Below are 14971 nucleotides of genomic sequence, written 5' to 3' on the forward strand. Positions count from 1 at the left end.
AAAATCACTAGTCCAAACGGTGATTTCAATGAAATTGCACACCCAAATAATGATTTTAATAATAAAAAATAATATTTTATTAATCAAATAATAATATTTTTACTAATAAAATAATAATATTAAATTACTAATTAAATAATAATAATAATTTATTATTAATCTAATAATAATAATTTATTATTAATCAAATAATAATATTTTATTATTTATAAAATAATAATAATAATATTTTATTATTTATTTATTTTTTCCTCTCCGTTTCTCCCTTCCAAGCCCTCCTCGCCAACCACCCTCCCGATAATTTGAAAAATAAGATGAGAGGGGAGATAATTTTGAAAAAAAAAAAAAAAAAAAAAAAATCCTACAGAAAATAGAAGGATACTCCAGTTAAAGTTTAGATATTTTTAGGCAGTCCCGGAAGCAAAAGAAAGGCTAAAGGCAGTTGGTCCCCACCATTCATATAGCGACATTTGAGGTTGTATCATCCTAAGAAGAAGAAAACCAGATGCCAAGTGTATTTCTCTCTTCTCTCTCTTTCTCTCCATTTCCTATCATCATTCCTTGCCATCCCTCAAAGCTATTCCCAATTCCGAAATGGGCATTCACCATCCAATTCCCGTTTCCGCTTGAAATCCATCTTTGGTGGCGGCGGCGGCGGCGGCGGCGGCGCTGGCGACGGTCACTGAGAAGAAGGGTTGGAGAGAGATAAAAGAGAGAAAAGGTGGCAACATGGGGGGCTTCAGCATGAAGTTAGTGACGACAGTGATCGGGTTCGGATTGAGCTTAACTTTCGTCGTCTTCATCTGCGTCCGCCTCATCTGCAGCCGAATTCGCTCCGCCAATTCTCAGGCTGCGGCACTCGATGTCCAACTGCACTCGGATTTCGACCCGGTTGGTTTGCTTGCTCAACTGCTAGATTTCTTTTCTACTGTTAGTATAGCTTACCGTAAGTAGAATTCTAATTTTAGTATAGGTTCTGATCGAATTTGTAGGGAATTAGGTAAATTCAGTATATATGCTTTGGTGATTGGAGGAATGATTCGTGTCTTGAGGCAGAGGAGGGTTTGTATATACTTGGAGATATCAGAATTCTTGGTTGTGGAGTAGAGCTAGGGGGTAGCAATTGCAAGAGGAAGTGGATGAGTGCTAGGTTGTGGAGCTTGGCTGATAGGATATAGATTGGTCATGGTTGTAATCTTCTATAATGAAATTGTGTGAAATTTTAAACATGCGATTAGTTCTCAAGTAAAATGTGTTCTACTGATATTCTTTTTCATGAAAAGGAGACTGAGAAGATGAGAAAACAGTTTCGCATTGCCGGTCATATTATAAGTTTGTGGGGTCTGTCAAACCATGGTCTTTGCTTTAGGCAATTGGCAAAACATGTATTTTCTTAAAATCAAGGTGTTTTGTGATATACTTTTCTCTTATACTAGTTATCTTTGTGCATGTAGGAGCATGACAATTTATCGAGGAAACTTCAAGAATTAAAACTTTTTGTATAACTAGTTCCAGCGGGTTTTTAACTTTGCCTTGTCAGTCTCTGGCATCTTGCATGCAACTGAAAGTCCTTGGCATGGGTAGTTAATGAATGCACAGGGAGTTTCTACATATGTCTTTATCACAAATTTTATAGTTAAAAAATTCAGTTTCATGCTCGCTTGTGATGCCACTTGACAAGGTTTTTTCGTGAACTTTGGTGTGATAAGGGTCTTTGATAAACTGAAATTAATGATACACAATAGTTTTTCAATGTTGATGGAACAAGTGAGCAGTTTATTTTGCTGAATAGGAGAGCTTTGTCATTTACATTTAAATTGCGTTTTGATTTACTAACTCACAATGCAAAGGGATAAGCATCTTAGTTGATGGCATTGATGACCGATTGGTGTTTTAGGTTCTTGCAGAACTTTGGTACTTTGTTGAGAGAGGGCATTCATTTATATTTTTATTTTTCACGGCTAATTAGAGGGGTACTTCTAGATCATGGCCACATGATTCTTTTGAGTCCCCTTTCTTGATGTCTATATTAAGCTGAGATGATAATTTGGAGATATTTAGTATGTATGCAGAGTGGCGAATGCCGTTAGAATGTTTAATGGTAGGAATTATAATGTGGATATGAGTTAGCTTGCTAAGAAAGACTATTAATCTGATATTATATGCTGTGTTGATCATGTATCCTATACGACTGCTTCATTTACATCCTAGTTTAGTTTTCATCGGAGCAATAACCTTTAACTGTTCGTAGAATTACTCTGCCATGCACTGTGGAATTACACTGCATACTTAAATGGGAGTTCATTTAAAGCATGATTTAGTCAGAAGTGAAATCTTCGTGTGCATACTAATTCTGTTGGTCTATTTGTAAAGTTTTACATATACATTTCTTAATTGTAGAAACTTGCACGTTTTGCCAACAGCCAGAGCATTCAATCAGTGGCCTGGAGCCTGCTGTGGTAGCCGCAATCCCCACGATGAAGTATAACAGAGAGACATTTCATTCCAGAGAAGATGCCCAGTAAGTTTGCCTCTCTAATGTAGATTTTGGCCATTGGGTAATTCTTCTTTGATCATTATGTATTCCTGTTTGATATGAGCAAATGCACCGTAATTTAATGCTGTGGTTCATGCTGGGTTCTTGGGGCTGGTATTTTTTTGCATGTTTAGGTTGCATATGAAAGCTTAAGTAACACAAAGTATTCCACCATTTTGTTTTATTTCTGTCGATTTCTTTTCTGATAAAAATATTACTACCAATTTCAATTACTGTGAAGTTTGGTAATGTGTCGAGGAATTCTTAGCTTAAAATATGTACTTCTTGTCAGACCTTAATGAATAGTATAGTAGATATGGATAGCACTTCTAGTTTGAGGTTCTGAGTTCCAAAATTCAAGTGGCTTTTCTTTTTCCCTTTCTCATACATTAATTCTTTCTATTGGGTTTAGGTTGCTAACATTTTCAGTACTCTCAAGATGTCTGAGTTCACAACAGAAACAAATATTTGATGCCTTCTGCAATTTTTATTTGCACCCAAGATAGGATGATCAAATATATTCTCTTATATTATATACTTTTTCATCTTGGGTTAATGCATGAATGGCTTTTCATTTAATAGACATTCACCAATGCATGGTAGAAGGCGTCAAACTAATTCTAGGTGGAGTACTTTGCTCAAAGTGATACCTTGATTACTTTGGAAAACTAAAGCTATTAGTTGTTGGTTGTCCATAGCTTGGTAGCTAGCGATCACTGGCAAGGTCAAAAGAAACTTGGTATCCTAGATGCTTTGGGCCCTTCTTTTTCGAAGCAATGCCAAGTCTGTGAAGGTGAATCAGAATCATTTAGATTGTTGTTTTAACCCTGAGTCAGACAACCAATGGTCCACAAAAACCAGCCAATTCCATTGCCTCTATCATTCCTCTCGCGGATCACATATTCATCCTTTACTCCATGCTAGCTTTTTCTGGAAGTCTAGCCCAGTGTCAGTATGATGTATACAGGGATCTTTATCAATGCTACACTTACTGGTTAAAGCTTTACTGCTTGTTATATCTGTCTTATTTGTCACTATTTGTTATATCTGTCGTATCCGTGATTTTCACAATATTGTTTGTCATTTTTTCCCTTTTAAAGCTCAGCATAATTTTGCTACTTTTCATTCAACAGGTGTACAATATGTTTAGGAGAATACCAAGACAGAGAAATTCTGAGGATTATGCCTGCTTGTGGCCATAACTTTCATCGCTCTTGCATAGATATATGGCTGCAGAAACAATCAACCTGTCCAATTTGCCGATTGTCATTAAATGATTTGATCGAGGCAAAAGATGTTGCATTCCAAGCAGTAAACAGGCTTCAGGTTTCTAACGATCATACCAACCAATGGGTATTGCCAAGTTTTCAGCTTTTAGGAGGTAGCAGGAATAACCAAGGCTCACAAGAATCTGTGTCAGTAGTTGTTGGATTTGCATATGGCGAAGAGCCGTAAGCCAGAAGATGGTTAAAGCAACAACCATGAAGGACAATTTGTGAAGATCTCGCATTTTAGGATCCCCTCTTATTCGTTCAGTATCCATAGTCTAAACTCGTAGCTAATGAGAGTCATGCAGGTTCATTAATCATTGCTCCAGGGAGTGTTGTGAAAATTGGTAATTAGGTGAGATGTCATATCAGAAATGATGCGTAAAGTCTTCTGAGCTCCCTTCAATAGGAAATATTTAACTGGATTATATGTTGTGCAGTTTGAAAAATTGAAATAATTGTAAATTTTTTTAGAGTTTACTTATGCACCTGATCATTGTTGCAGTTATTCAGGTTGACAGAAAAAGTTTGCGTCTTTGCTATATTTCAGGATCGCTTATTCATTTCATAAGGCGTAGTGACTAGTTCAGCCCTGTACTGAGAGGAACTCATGTATAATTTAAAAAAACATAGAAATAGATCACATTTTATTTCTTTTGTTTTGGTTTTGGAGATAATATTAGGGACATGATAAGCAACAAGAACAAGTAGGGTATGAAAATTAAGTTGCGTCCAAAGTGAATTGGATGACCCTTTATTCTTTTTCTTCTTCTTTTTTCGAGTACATACTAGAATAAATTATAGATTATAGGGTAATCACAGAATGATGTAACATGGTGATTCGCAGGGTTCAAAGAAATGAAAAATAAGACAAATAAATAAATAAGAAAAATAAAATAACCAAATTTAGGAAGTTCTTCTTTCATCGTGTATTGAACAATTGCATACAAATTTGTAGAAAGTGGACAGGTTACATGTATATTTTTTATCAACTTGTTATTTTCCCTTAAAATTGTTGATTAACTACTCGACCTTAAAAGTTTAAGGTGATAGAAAAATAGTTTATAATGTATATCAAGCTTAACACTCCTCTCCCTGCAACTTCAATAAACGGAGCGAAGTTCTCAGTTGAATGGTGGAAAGTATAATGTTTTCAATTACCCCTTTGTTACTCACATATGATGTAGCAAAGGGAGGACTGATGCAATTCATAAGGCTAGGTATGTCTCACAAGGGTAGGGTTTATTGCTCCAAGGTTTGAAGATCTTACGTGATATGATTATTATTGAGGCGATTCAGCCGACTCTCCGATTTCGACTTTCGATCAGTCTGTTAAGTATGACCTGCCGACTATCAATTGGTTAGCCGACTGACAGTCAGCTATCCTCAAATTTGACAAACTCCAACTATGATAATTCGACTGATCTCAGATCGATGACCATTGGTATATCAGAATTACAGACCGATGCTCGTTCGGACTTCTACAACTACCGACATACGATCGACATATTTTGATTACCGACGTATAGTCGGCTTATCAGAAACTACCAGTGCAGAAAGTGCATAATGGCCAGAACATGATCAGTGACGGATATAATCATCCATCCCATGATCACATAATGCCGGAATGAGCAGAACCCACGTGTCTAACCGTTACAAATAGTTACCAACTACTCGTCTATAAAAGGAGGTAAATGAATAGTATTTGGTAAGACAATTCTAGGCTAATACTCCATCACTCTAAATACTTATCTGTTGTTCATCACTCCTCACTGACTTAAGCATCGGAGGGTCCCTGTCAGACATAATTTCGATCAGTGTGGACTTCATTTTGCAGGTGCTCTTCACCGGCAATAGATACAATAAGGGATTAACCGCAACAGATTGGTACGCCAAGTAAGAGGAGAATACAAGCAATCATGGCTAAGACCAGAGCTCAATATTCTACAGGATCTACGAAACAATCTTCCCGCTGAGAAGATCTTCCTCCTCCACCTTCATTGGCAGAGTCCAGATCTTTGCATCCTGTAGTCACTACAGACGTACAAATTGCTGCTCTAATACAGCAAATGAATATGTTGACGGAGACGGTCCGCAGCCTCCAACAGCAACAGACACAGCAACAGCAGCAACCGCTGGTGGAGGAGCCGGTGGCTCATTTAGTGCCATCCAGACACAGTTGCCGTCCTTTACGGTGTTCACCCTCTTCATCTCCAGAACGATGACCATCTCAACGCTCTCACCAAGCCGAGCAACCGTATTCTCGGCATTCCTATCTTGCCGCTCATCCTTCGCCGTGATCTCCTTACTATGTACATAGTATCAAGAAGAAAAAAAAGCCGTGTGTACCTTCTGTTTCTCCATCTTTGAGTTCTTCAAGGGATTCTACCCTTAGATTTTTTCAGCAACGACAGTTCGACGACTATGAACGCAAGTTCAAGGAGATTGACCGCTAACTTGCCCGACTTCAGGTGGAAGATCGAAAATCCTCAAACGACTGCGACTTCCATACTACCCAACCTCCTCTCAACGTATTCTGGACGAGCCGATCCTGTCTCAATTCAAGATACCGCAGATGGAGCCATATGACGGCTCCACCGATCTAATTGATCATTTGGAGAGCTATAAGGCTCTCATGATAATCAAGGGGGCAACCGATGCCCTCCTATGTATTGGTTTTCTAACAACTATTCGGAAGGCTACTCGAGCTTGGTATTCTGGGCTTCAGCTGGGGAGCATAAATTTCTTCAAGCAGCTCGAGCATTTTTTCATGGCTTATTTCAGCACTAATCAAAAGGTATCACGGACATCAGACAGTCTCTTCTCCTTCAAGTAAGGTGAGTAAAGACATTGAGGGATTTCGTGGCTCATTTCAATACGGCCACACTTGAGGTCAGGGATCTCAACGAAGATATAGCCATATCGGCCATGAAAAGAATTCTGAGGGGATCCAGATTCTCTTATTCTCTAGGTAAGACTTTCCTTCGGACCTATCCTGAACTTTTAGAGCGTGCATACAAGTATATTCGCACGGATGAAGATGCTTCTAACCGATGCTAGACAGAAGAAAAAGGTCAAAAAAAAGAAACAAAAGAAAACTGAAGCTCCAACCGAACCAAGTTGGTCAACCACCAATAAGCGAGCTTCATCCCGTCGACAGAATCCAAGGCTGAACAACTATAGCAGGTATGACTCCTATACTCCTCTTTCTGCTCCTTGTATGTAGATCTTAATGAAGATCGAGAGAGAGGGGTATCTTTGACATCCCTCGCTGATAAAAGTGCCATCGAGGAGTCGAGACAAGAAGAAGTACTAACGGTTTCATCGTGATCATGATCATGATACTGAATAGTGTATTCAACTCAGGGATAAAATAAAGACCCTGATTCGATGCGGCTATCTTAAAAAATTTTAACGAGATCACCCGACTCAACCTCCCACTAATCAACAACCTCAGCCACAAGTTGAGGAAACGATCAATAATCGACCAATGGTGAGAGTGATCAATATGATCTCTGAACAATCGAAGGACTGGGGGGCAACTTCCGAAGAAGAGTTAGTGAAAAAATGATGACTGGACAATGTAATCTCTTTTTCGGAAGATGATGTTCGGAGAATACAAACTTCCCATGATGATGCTATCATCGTCGGAAATACAAACTCCCCATGATGATGCTATCATCGTTTCGACAACGATAGCAAATTATGATGTAAAAAAAATTTTAGTCGATAATGAAAGTTCTACGATGTTCTCTTTTACTCGACTTTCTTCCAAATGGACTACCAACTGACCGACTCAAAAGAGTCTCAATGCCATTAGTTGGTTTTATTGGAGATGCAATTACCATAGAAAAAAAATTACTCTCCCACTAACCACGGGAACAAATCCACAATAAAGTATTGTTCTCCTGATATTCATAGTCGTTCGATTTCCATCGGCCTACAATGTCATACTTGAATGATCTGGACTTAATATCTTGAGAGCAGTAGTTTCAACATATCATTTATTGATCCAATTTTCTATAAAAAATAAAGTCAGAAAAATATGTGGAGATCAACACCTTGCTCGACATTGCTTCATGGTCTCTACAAAGAATAATCAATCTGAAGACTCTTTGACCATTGATAAATTGGACCAAAGAGAAAATAAAAAAAGGGGTGAACCAGCTGAACAACTGATTTTCATCCTATTAAAAGAAGAAGATCCTGAGAAGATGGTCCAAATTGGATCGTAATTATCTGATCCGGAGCGACAACAACTGATGAATCTACTAAGAACAAATACCGATATTTTTATTTGGTCGGCAACTAATATGTCAGAAATTTCTCCAGAAGTAATAACCCACTGGCTGAATATTGATCCTAAAGTTAGACCGGTGAGACAAAAGAAAAGATCTTTTGCTCCTGAAAGACAGAAGGTCATCAATGAAGAAGTTGACAAGCTCCTTGCGGTTGGCTTCATCAGAGAAGCTAATTATCTCGATTGGCTTGCCAATACAGTAATGGTGAGAAAAGTCAATGAAAAATAGAGAATCTACATCAACTACACAAATTTTAATAAAGCTTGTCCGAAGGACAATTTTTTTTATCAAAGATTGACTACCTAATTGATGCGACTTCGGAATATCGACTTTTAAGCTTTATGTATGCCTTTACAGGCTATAATCAGATTCGGATGGCATCCGAAGATGAAGAACACACTGTCTTCATAACAGACAAAGGCATTTACTGCTACAAAGTAATGCCATTCGGTTTAAAGAATGTCGGAGCTACTTATCAACGGCTAGTCAATAAACTGTTCAAAGCATAAATTGGATGAAATATGAAAGTCTACGTTGATGATATGCTGGTGACATGCCCCTAAACTTCTGATCATATTTTGGACTTGAAAAAAGCCTTCAATATACTTCGACGACATCAAATAAAATTGAGTCCGACTAAATATGTATTCGGAGTAACTTTCGAAAAATTCATTAAATTTCTTGTGTCACAATGAAGAATTGAAGCTAATCCTGAAAAAATAAAGACTATCATCAATATGAAGCATCCAAGCTTCAAGAAAGAGATACAACAACTTAATGGAAGGATCGTCGCACTCAATCGATTCATCTCAAGGTCGGCAGAAAGATGTTTACCCTTCTTCAAGATCTTGAGACAAGTAAAAGATTTTTCATGGTCAGACGAGTGCCGATGATCCTTCAAAGATCTAAAAAGATATCTGATATCTCCTTCATTACTTACAAAATCAAAGATGGAAGAAACTTTGTATCTCTATCTGACGACTTCGACAGAAACAATTAGTTCGGTACTCATCCAAGAGGATAAAAATCAAATTCAATGGCCAATTTATTACACCAGCAAGGTGCTTCATAATGCTGAGATAAGATATTCAAGAATGAAAAAAATGATCTACTCTCTAATCATATCATCACAGCGACTTTGTCCGTACTTTCAAGCACATCCTATAGTCATCTTGACAGATCAACCGTTGAAGGTAATTCTATACCGACTTGATACTTCAAGTCGAATAGCAAAATGGATAATAAAACTCAGTGAGTTTGATATTCAATATTATCCACGACCATCAATGAAGGCACAAGTTTTGATCAATTTTGTCGCCAAGTGCATCATATCTGACAATAATCTTGAGGATAAACCCGATGACAAATTAAAGTAAGTTGAAACTCCTGAGGCCAACTTAGCATTGGTGTGGTGCTACATATTGATGGAGCATCCAACATACAAAGCAGTGGAGTCGATCTCATCCTCACCAATTTCGAAAGGATTGTAACTGAATATGCCCTTCGATTTAATTTTAAAGCTTTAAATAATCAAACCAAGTATAAAGCTCTCCTAGCGGACCTGAAGATTGCCAAAAAGCTTAACATTGACAACCTGAAGGTCTTCACCGATCACAGTTAATTATCAGACAAGTTAAAGGTGAGTTTGAAGTCTGAGATCCCGTTATGATGAAGTACCTTCAGAAAGTAAAAGATCTTACATCGATTCTAAAATATTTTGAGATCTCTCACATTCTAAGAATAAAAAATACTCGAGCTGATGTATTTTTTCGACTCGCAACCACTTCATTCAACTCACTAGATCAGACATTCATCGAATATCTTGAACAATCGAGCATTGATGAAGTCGAAGAAGTGCTACAAATCAATGACGAGCCAAGCTGGATGGATCCGATCATCCAGTATTTGACTAATGGAACTCTACCTGTAGATCTTTCAGAAGTCAAATGACTAAGATGGATGACCTCACAATATATTTTGATGAATGGACAACTTTATAAAAGATCGTTCCCTCTTCCTTTACTAAAGTACTTGAGATCAACAAATGTCGAGTATGCACTCTGAGAAATTCATAAAGGGATTTGTGAAAATCACTTGGGGAGTAAATAGTTGGCTTATAAAGTCTTATATCAAGGACATTATTAGCCCATAATAAAGAAAGATGCAGCTGAATTTGTCTGAAGATGTGAACCATATCAGAAGTATATTAATATATAACATCAACCGACCAGCCAACTGACATCAATTGTTGCACCATGGTCCTTCGTACAATGGAGAATCGACATACTTGATCCTTTCTCTCCAGCATTCGATCAGAAAAAATTTATGATAATTATCATTGATTACTTCACCAAATGGGTAGAAGCTGAACTATTAGCACAAATCACTGAAAGTAAGATAGAAGACTTCATTCAGAAATTAATCATATATAGATTCGGTTTATCACACACCATCATCACTGACAATGGTCGATAATTTGATAATCAAAATTTTAAAAAATTTTATATAAAATTTTATATTACATACCAATTCACATCAGTCGGCCATCCACAATCCAACGATGAAGTAGAAGTAATAAATCGAACAATCCTACATGATCTCAAGACTAGACTGAATGAAGCTAAAGGTCTCTGAATGGAAGAATTATATCTGATCTTATAAGCATATTGGATGATAAACACTTAATTTAAGTATTTTAAAGTAGAAAATTATATTTAATTTATTTTATTTATTAAAAATTTGATATTTTTTTATGTTTTACAGGAAAGATGATCGTCGATACAAAGAGTCCGATTCGCAGACCAAAAAGACTCAAGTTTGAAGAAAATTGAACTTAAAATGAAATTAAAATAAAAGAAGGATGCATACGGTATTATAGAAAATAAAGATACTATGCAAGAAATTCAAAAGGATATAGGCATCATTTTAAAGAAACAAAAGTTTCTTTTTGTAATTGAGAAACTTTTGTAATTTGTTTCACGGGTGCTTTCCTCGTGAATGCGGCATTGCGGGCGTGGGCGCGAGCGGCACAGCGCGGGCGAGCGTGGGTGCGAGCGGCACAGCGGTGCACGGATTGCGGCAGCAGATGCGCAGGCGATGTGTAGGCGACGCGTAGTGCGGGCGGAACGCAGACGACGTGCAGGCGGGCGCGAACGCGGGTGCGGCATTCAAACGCGCGGTCTTTAGTATTTTTTTCTTTAGTCCCATATCGAAAAATCATGTAAAACTCCTCCCTCCTAACACCTATAAAAAGGCTCTTGTACTTCTATTTGAGGATCATCCCAGAAATTCTTCTAGAGCCTTGCATAGAGGAAATGAAAGGGACTACTTCATGAGCAGCTAGGCTAGCAGTCTCGGGAGTGGAGGAGAAACTTTGTAACGACACAGAGCGGGTTTATTGTTCTAAACTTTCTTGTATTTCTTTATATGCAATAAAGATTATGCTTTTTATTTAAATTGTCATGAGTTCTTTATTTACTCTCTTTCATATGCTTTTATTTATGCTTTCCTGTTAGATTAATAGTAGGAATAATTTTTACTTTTCGGAGACGCGTCGTGATCTATGGATACGGGGCGTGTCGAGGAAAGAAGAGTTGTTTACCTAGTATTTTTTGGAGACGCACCATGATCTACGGGTATGGAGTGTGCCGAGAAAAGATAGATATTTTTTCTAAGATTAATCACATCAATTTAATTAAAAAAAAAGAAAGAGATACAACTCTGCTAGTACAAAATTAATTCAAAACTCCCGAGCTCTTTATTTTCTTATTACATCAATTTTAAGATAATTTATTTTTTAAATCAAAATAATGCTTCTTTCTTTTATTTTGCAATCTCAACTTAGCCCAAGATCCCTGAGGATACGATCTCGACTCATCCTACCTACGTAGTGAGTAGAGTTATTTTTGGTGCTATCAACGACTACGCATCATTGGACAACTCGTATACTGACAGGAGAATCGTCATTCAACCTAGCCTATGGGATGGAGGCGATCATTCAACTTGAGATCGGATTACCATCAGCAAGAGTGGAACAAAATAATGAATCGAGCAATTCTGAATGTCGGTGTGTGGGGAAAATTAGTGTAGGGATAAAATGATAATTTTAAAACTTTTTCAAAAGTATGATTTTACAGTAAAAAATTATTAATTAATTTAATTAATTAATATGAATTTATCCTACACTAGGATCTAAATATGATATATAGCATGCATTCATTTAAATTTGAATTTCAAATTCGAACAGTAAACACTTTACTGTAATGTATTCAGAACACAATACCTTTGTGCGGGTTGTAGATCGCCGCAATCTGATCGCCATCGAAAGAATCTGATCGTCGCGATGCAGCCACACAGCGTGTCTGGCCTCTATGGATCATCCACACATAGCTTTCGGTCTGATCGATACCTCATGAGTGCTAGCTCGTTGTAGAGCCCTTTTGACGGTCGATGTGATCGAAATCCTTCGATCGATGTCTGTCGATTCTTTGAACGCTCCAGAATGTCAACAGACGTGCTTGAGAGGATGTTGAAGATCCTTTTGAAATTTTGTGGACTCACGACACTCGTAGCTCACTTTCTCACTTTCCGAACCTCAGGCTAAAACTCTAGGAAACTCACTAGAAACCTTGCACCCACTTTTCTTTCTTTTCTTTCTTTTTCTCTTGGAAGGATATGGACTTCCTTCTCACGCACAAGACTTCCTCACACCCCAAAATTTTTCTCCAAAAAAAATATTCTTCTTACACCACGCCCCACTCATCACCTCCTTTTATAACTACCTCAAACGTCTTATCCAAAAGAAAGGATAAAGATGAGTAATTACACATTTGAATTCAAATCATATTTTAAATTCAAATGGATACCAACTCATCCCTTATCCACTAAAAGCATGAGGCATAGCTAAAATTATGCATAAAGTGATTTCATGAGAAATATTTTTCTCATGTAATAAATGGGGCGTTAAAAAAGAGATAAGGTACAAAGATTGATTGCCCATTCAAATTTAAACTTTATTTTGAATTTGAATGGCCAATCAATCATCCTTATCCATTCATTTGGTACATTAATGTGGGGCGTGGAGAGAGCTTGGCATGAGAAAAAAATTCATGAGAAGTTCCTTCTCATGAATTCAAATGGGTGCAATGGAAGTGAGGTGGCGCATGGAGATTGGGTCAAGGTGGTTTCAATATTTAAACCAACCTAATTGAACCAAATAAGTTAAGTCCAATTAGACTAATTTAAACCCAACTTAGTTAGGCTTAATTAGGCTCAATAAAATTCTAATCAAATCAGGAATTGACTAAGCCCAACCCCTGATCAAAAATGAGGACCAAACCATCTCGACGATTAGGTCAACTCTTAACCTAATAGAGTCAAACCCAACTGAATCCAATTCAATTGGACTTGATCCAAAAATAATTACTCAATCAAATTGAGTTAATTAACGATCAAATCATTAATAAAATCTCTCATAAATATTGAGTCTAAATTCGATGGGTAATCGGACATCAAAATTCATCGATATGTAATCCTAATCGAAGAATCCCAACCAGTGGGACTCTTGACCCCGGTACCCATAATGTGTGAAACTCGTGATCAGAGAATCCTGATTCTCGATCACTGAGTCCCAAACATGTAGGATTCTACACCAGCCATCAGATCAGATAGGAACCTCTAATGTGTATGACCCCGCAGGTTCGAACCTAAGCCGGTAGCACAGAAACCAATTTCTGTATTAATCGAAGTGACCATCTAGCAATGGTACCCGACGTCCGGATAGGTCAAAGAGTCACAATCGCAACACTCAGAACCTACATGAATATGGTTACTGTATAATTCATTCTTTTGACCCCTGTATTTAGGATGACTCAGGGTTAAACTGTCAACCCTGATCAGATCATCCGAATCGTGCTCAACTCAAATAGTCCTGTGACTTCTCACAAGGACTACCCTGGCCAAGGTTTTGCTAAATTGAAACATGACTGTACATAGCTCCTAAACTGGAGTGGTCAATCCCATCTTGACACACGCACCGACAAGTCAAGTACTTGACTATACCCAGCTGCCTTCCGTCACTGAATAAAAAATTCAGGTAGTCCAGTGCCTAAGTGCAGTGAGTTGTTTGCAAGTCACCGTGGCGGTCTCAAGTCAGAGAGATATTTATACCCATATTCCATCAGAGCAAATCTTGACAGCAGAAATAGCTTCAGAGTCGGTCATGTTTAGTGCAGATGTACCTTTACATCTCATATGTATGCCATACCAGTGTCTCCACACTCATTGGTTAAGAGGACAACCAACCTATATGGCACACAACGACCTATGCTTGATAAATATTGTCATCCTTGATAACAACATATCATTTGATCGTGAACAGATTTAAGGACTAAACGATAAATCCTCCTTTATCAAGTCTAAATAGTCCTAAGGACTTCACCACAACATAGGAGTTCATTAGAAGATGAAATATTTTATGATGAAAAATATCAAAATAATTTTTTATTAATTCATAATTTATGTACAAATACAAAAATGAGCACAACCGTCAACAGACTGATGATTGGCTTTGGGACACTATTCCCAACAATCTCCCACTTGGCCTAAAGCCAATCGGTATAGTATCTAATACCCATCTTCGACTTGTAGTCGTCGAACTCCTTCACCGCAATGGCTTTAGTGAATGGGTTGTCCAGGTTCTCCTTTCCGTCGATCTTCTGAAGATCGACGTCACCTCGATCTACAATTTTTCGAATGAGATGGTAGCGGCGCAGAATATGCTTCGTCCGCTGGTATGCCTTTGGTTCCTTCGCCTAAGCAATGGCTCCAGAGCTGTCATAGTAGAGCAGAACTGGACCAACAAGGGA

The 14971-nt window shown here is 37.8% G+C and overlaps 1 protein-coding gene across 1 annotated transcript; it reads left to right on the plus strand.

Annotated features, from left to right (window-relative positions):
* The first annotated feature begins 509 nt into the window (after nt 1-509).
* LOC105054591 (RING-H2 finger protein ATL39) lies at nt 510-4312 on the plus strand. The gene is made up of 3 exons (XM_010936134.3): nt 510-891; nt 2424-2521; nt 3670-4312. Exons 1-3 carry the CDS (start codon nt 730-732, stop codon nt 3989-3991), a joined length of 582 nt encoding a protein of 193 aa, XP_010934436.1. The 5' UTR covers nt 510-729; the 3' UTR covers nt 3992-4312.
* The last annotated feature ends 10659 nt before the right edge of the window (nt 4313-14971 follow it).

The sequence above is a fragment of the Elaeis guineensis genome, chromosome 12 (assembly GCF_000442705.2).
Source record: "Elaeis guineensis isolate ETL-2024a chromosome 12, EG11, whole genome shotgun sequence".
NCBI lineage: Eukaryota > Viridiplantae > Streptophyta > Magnoliopsida > Arecales > Arecaceae > Elaeis > Elaeis guineensis.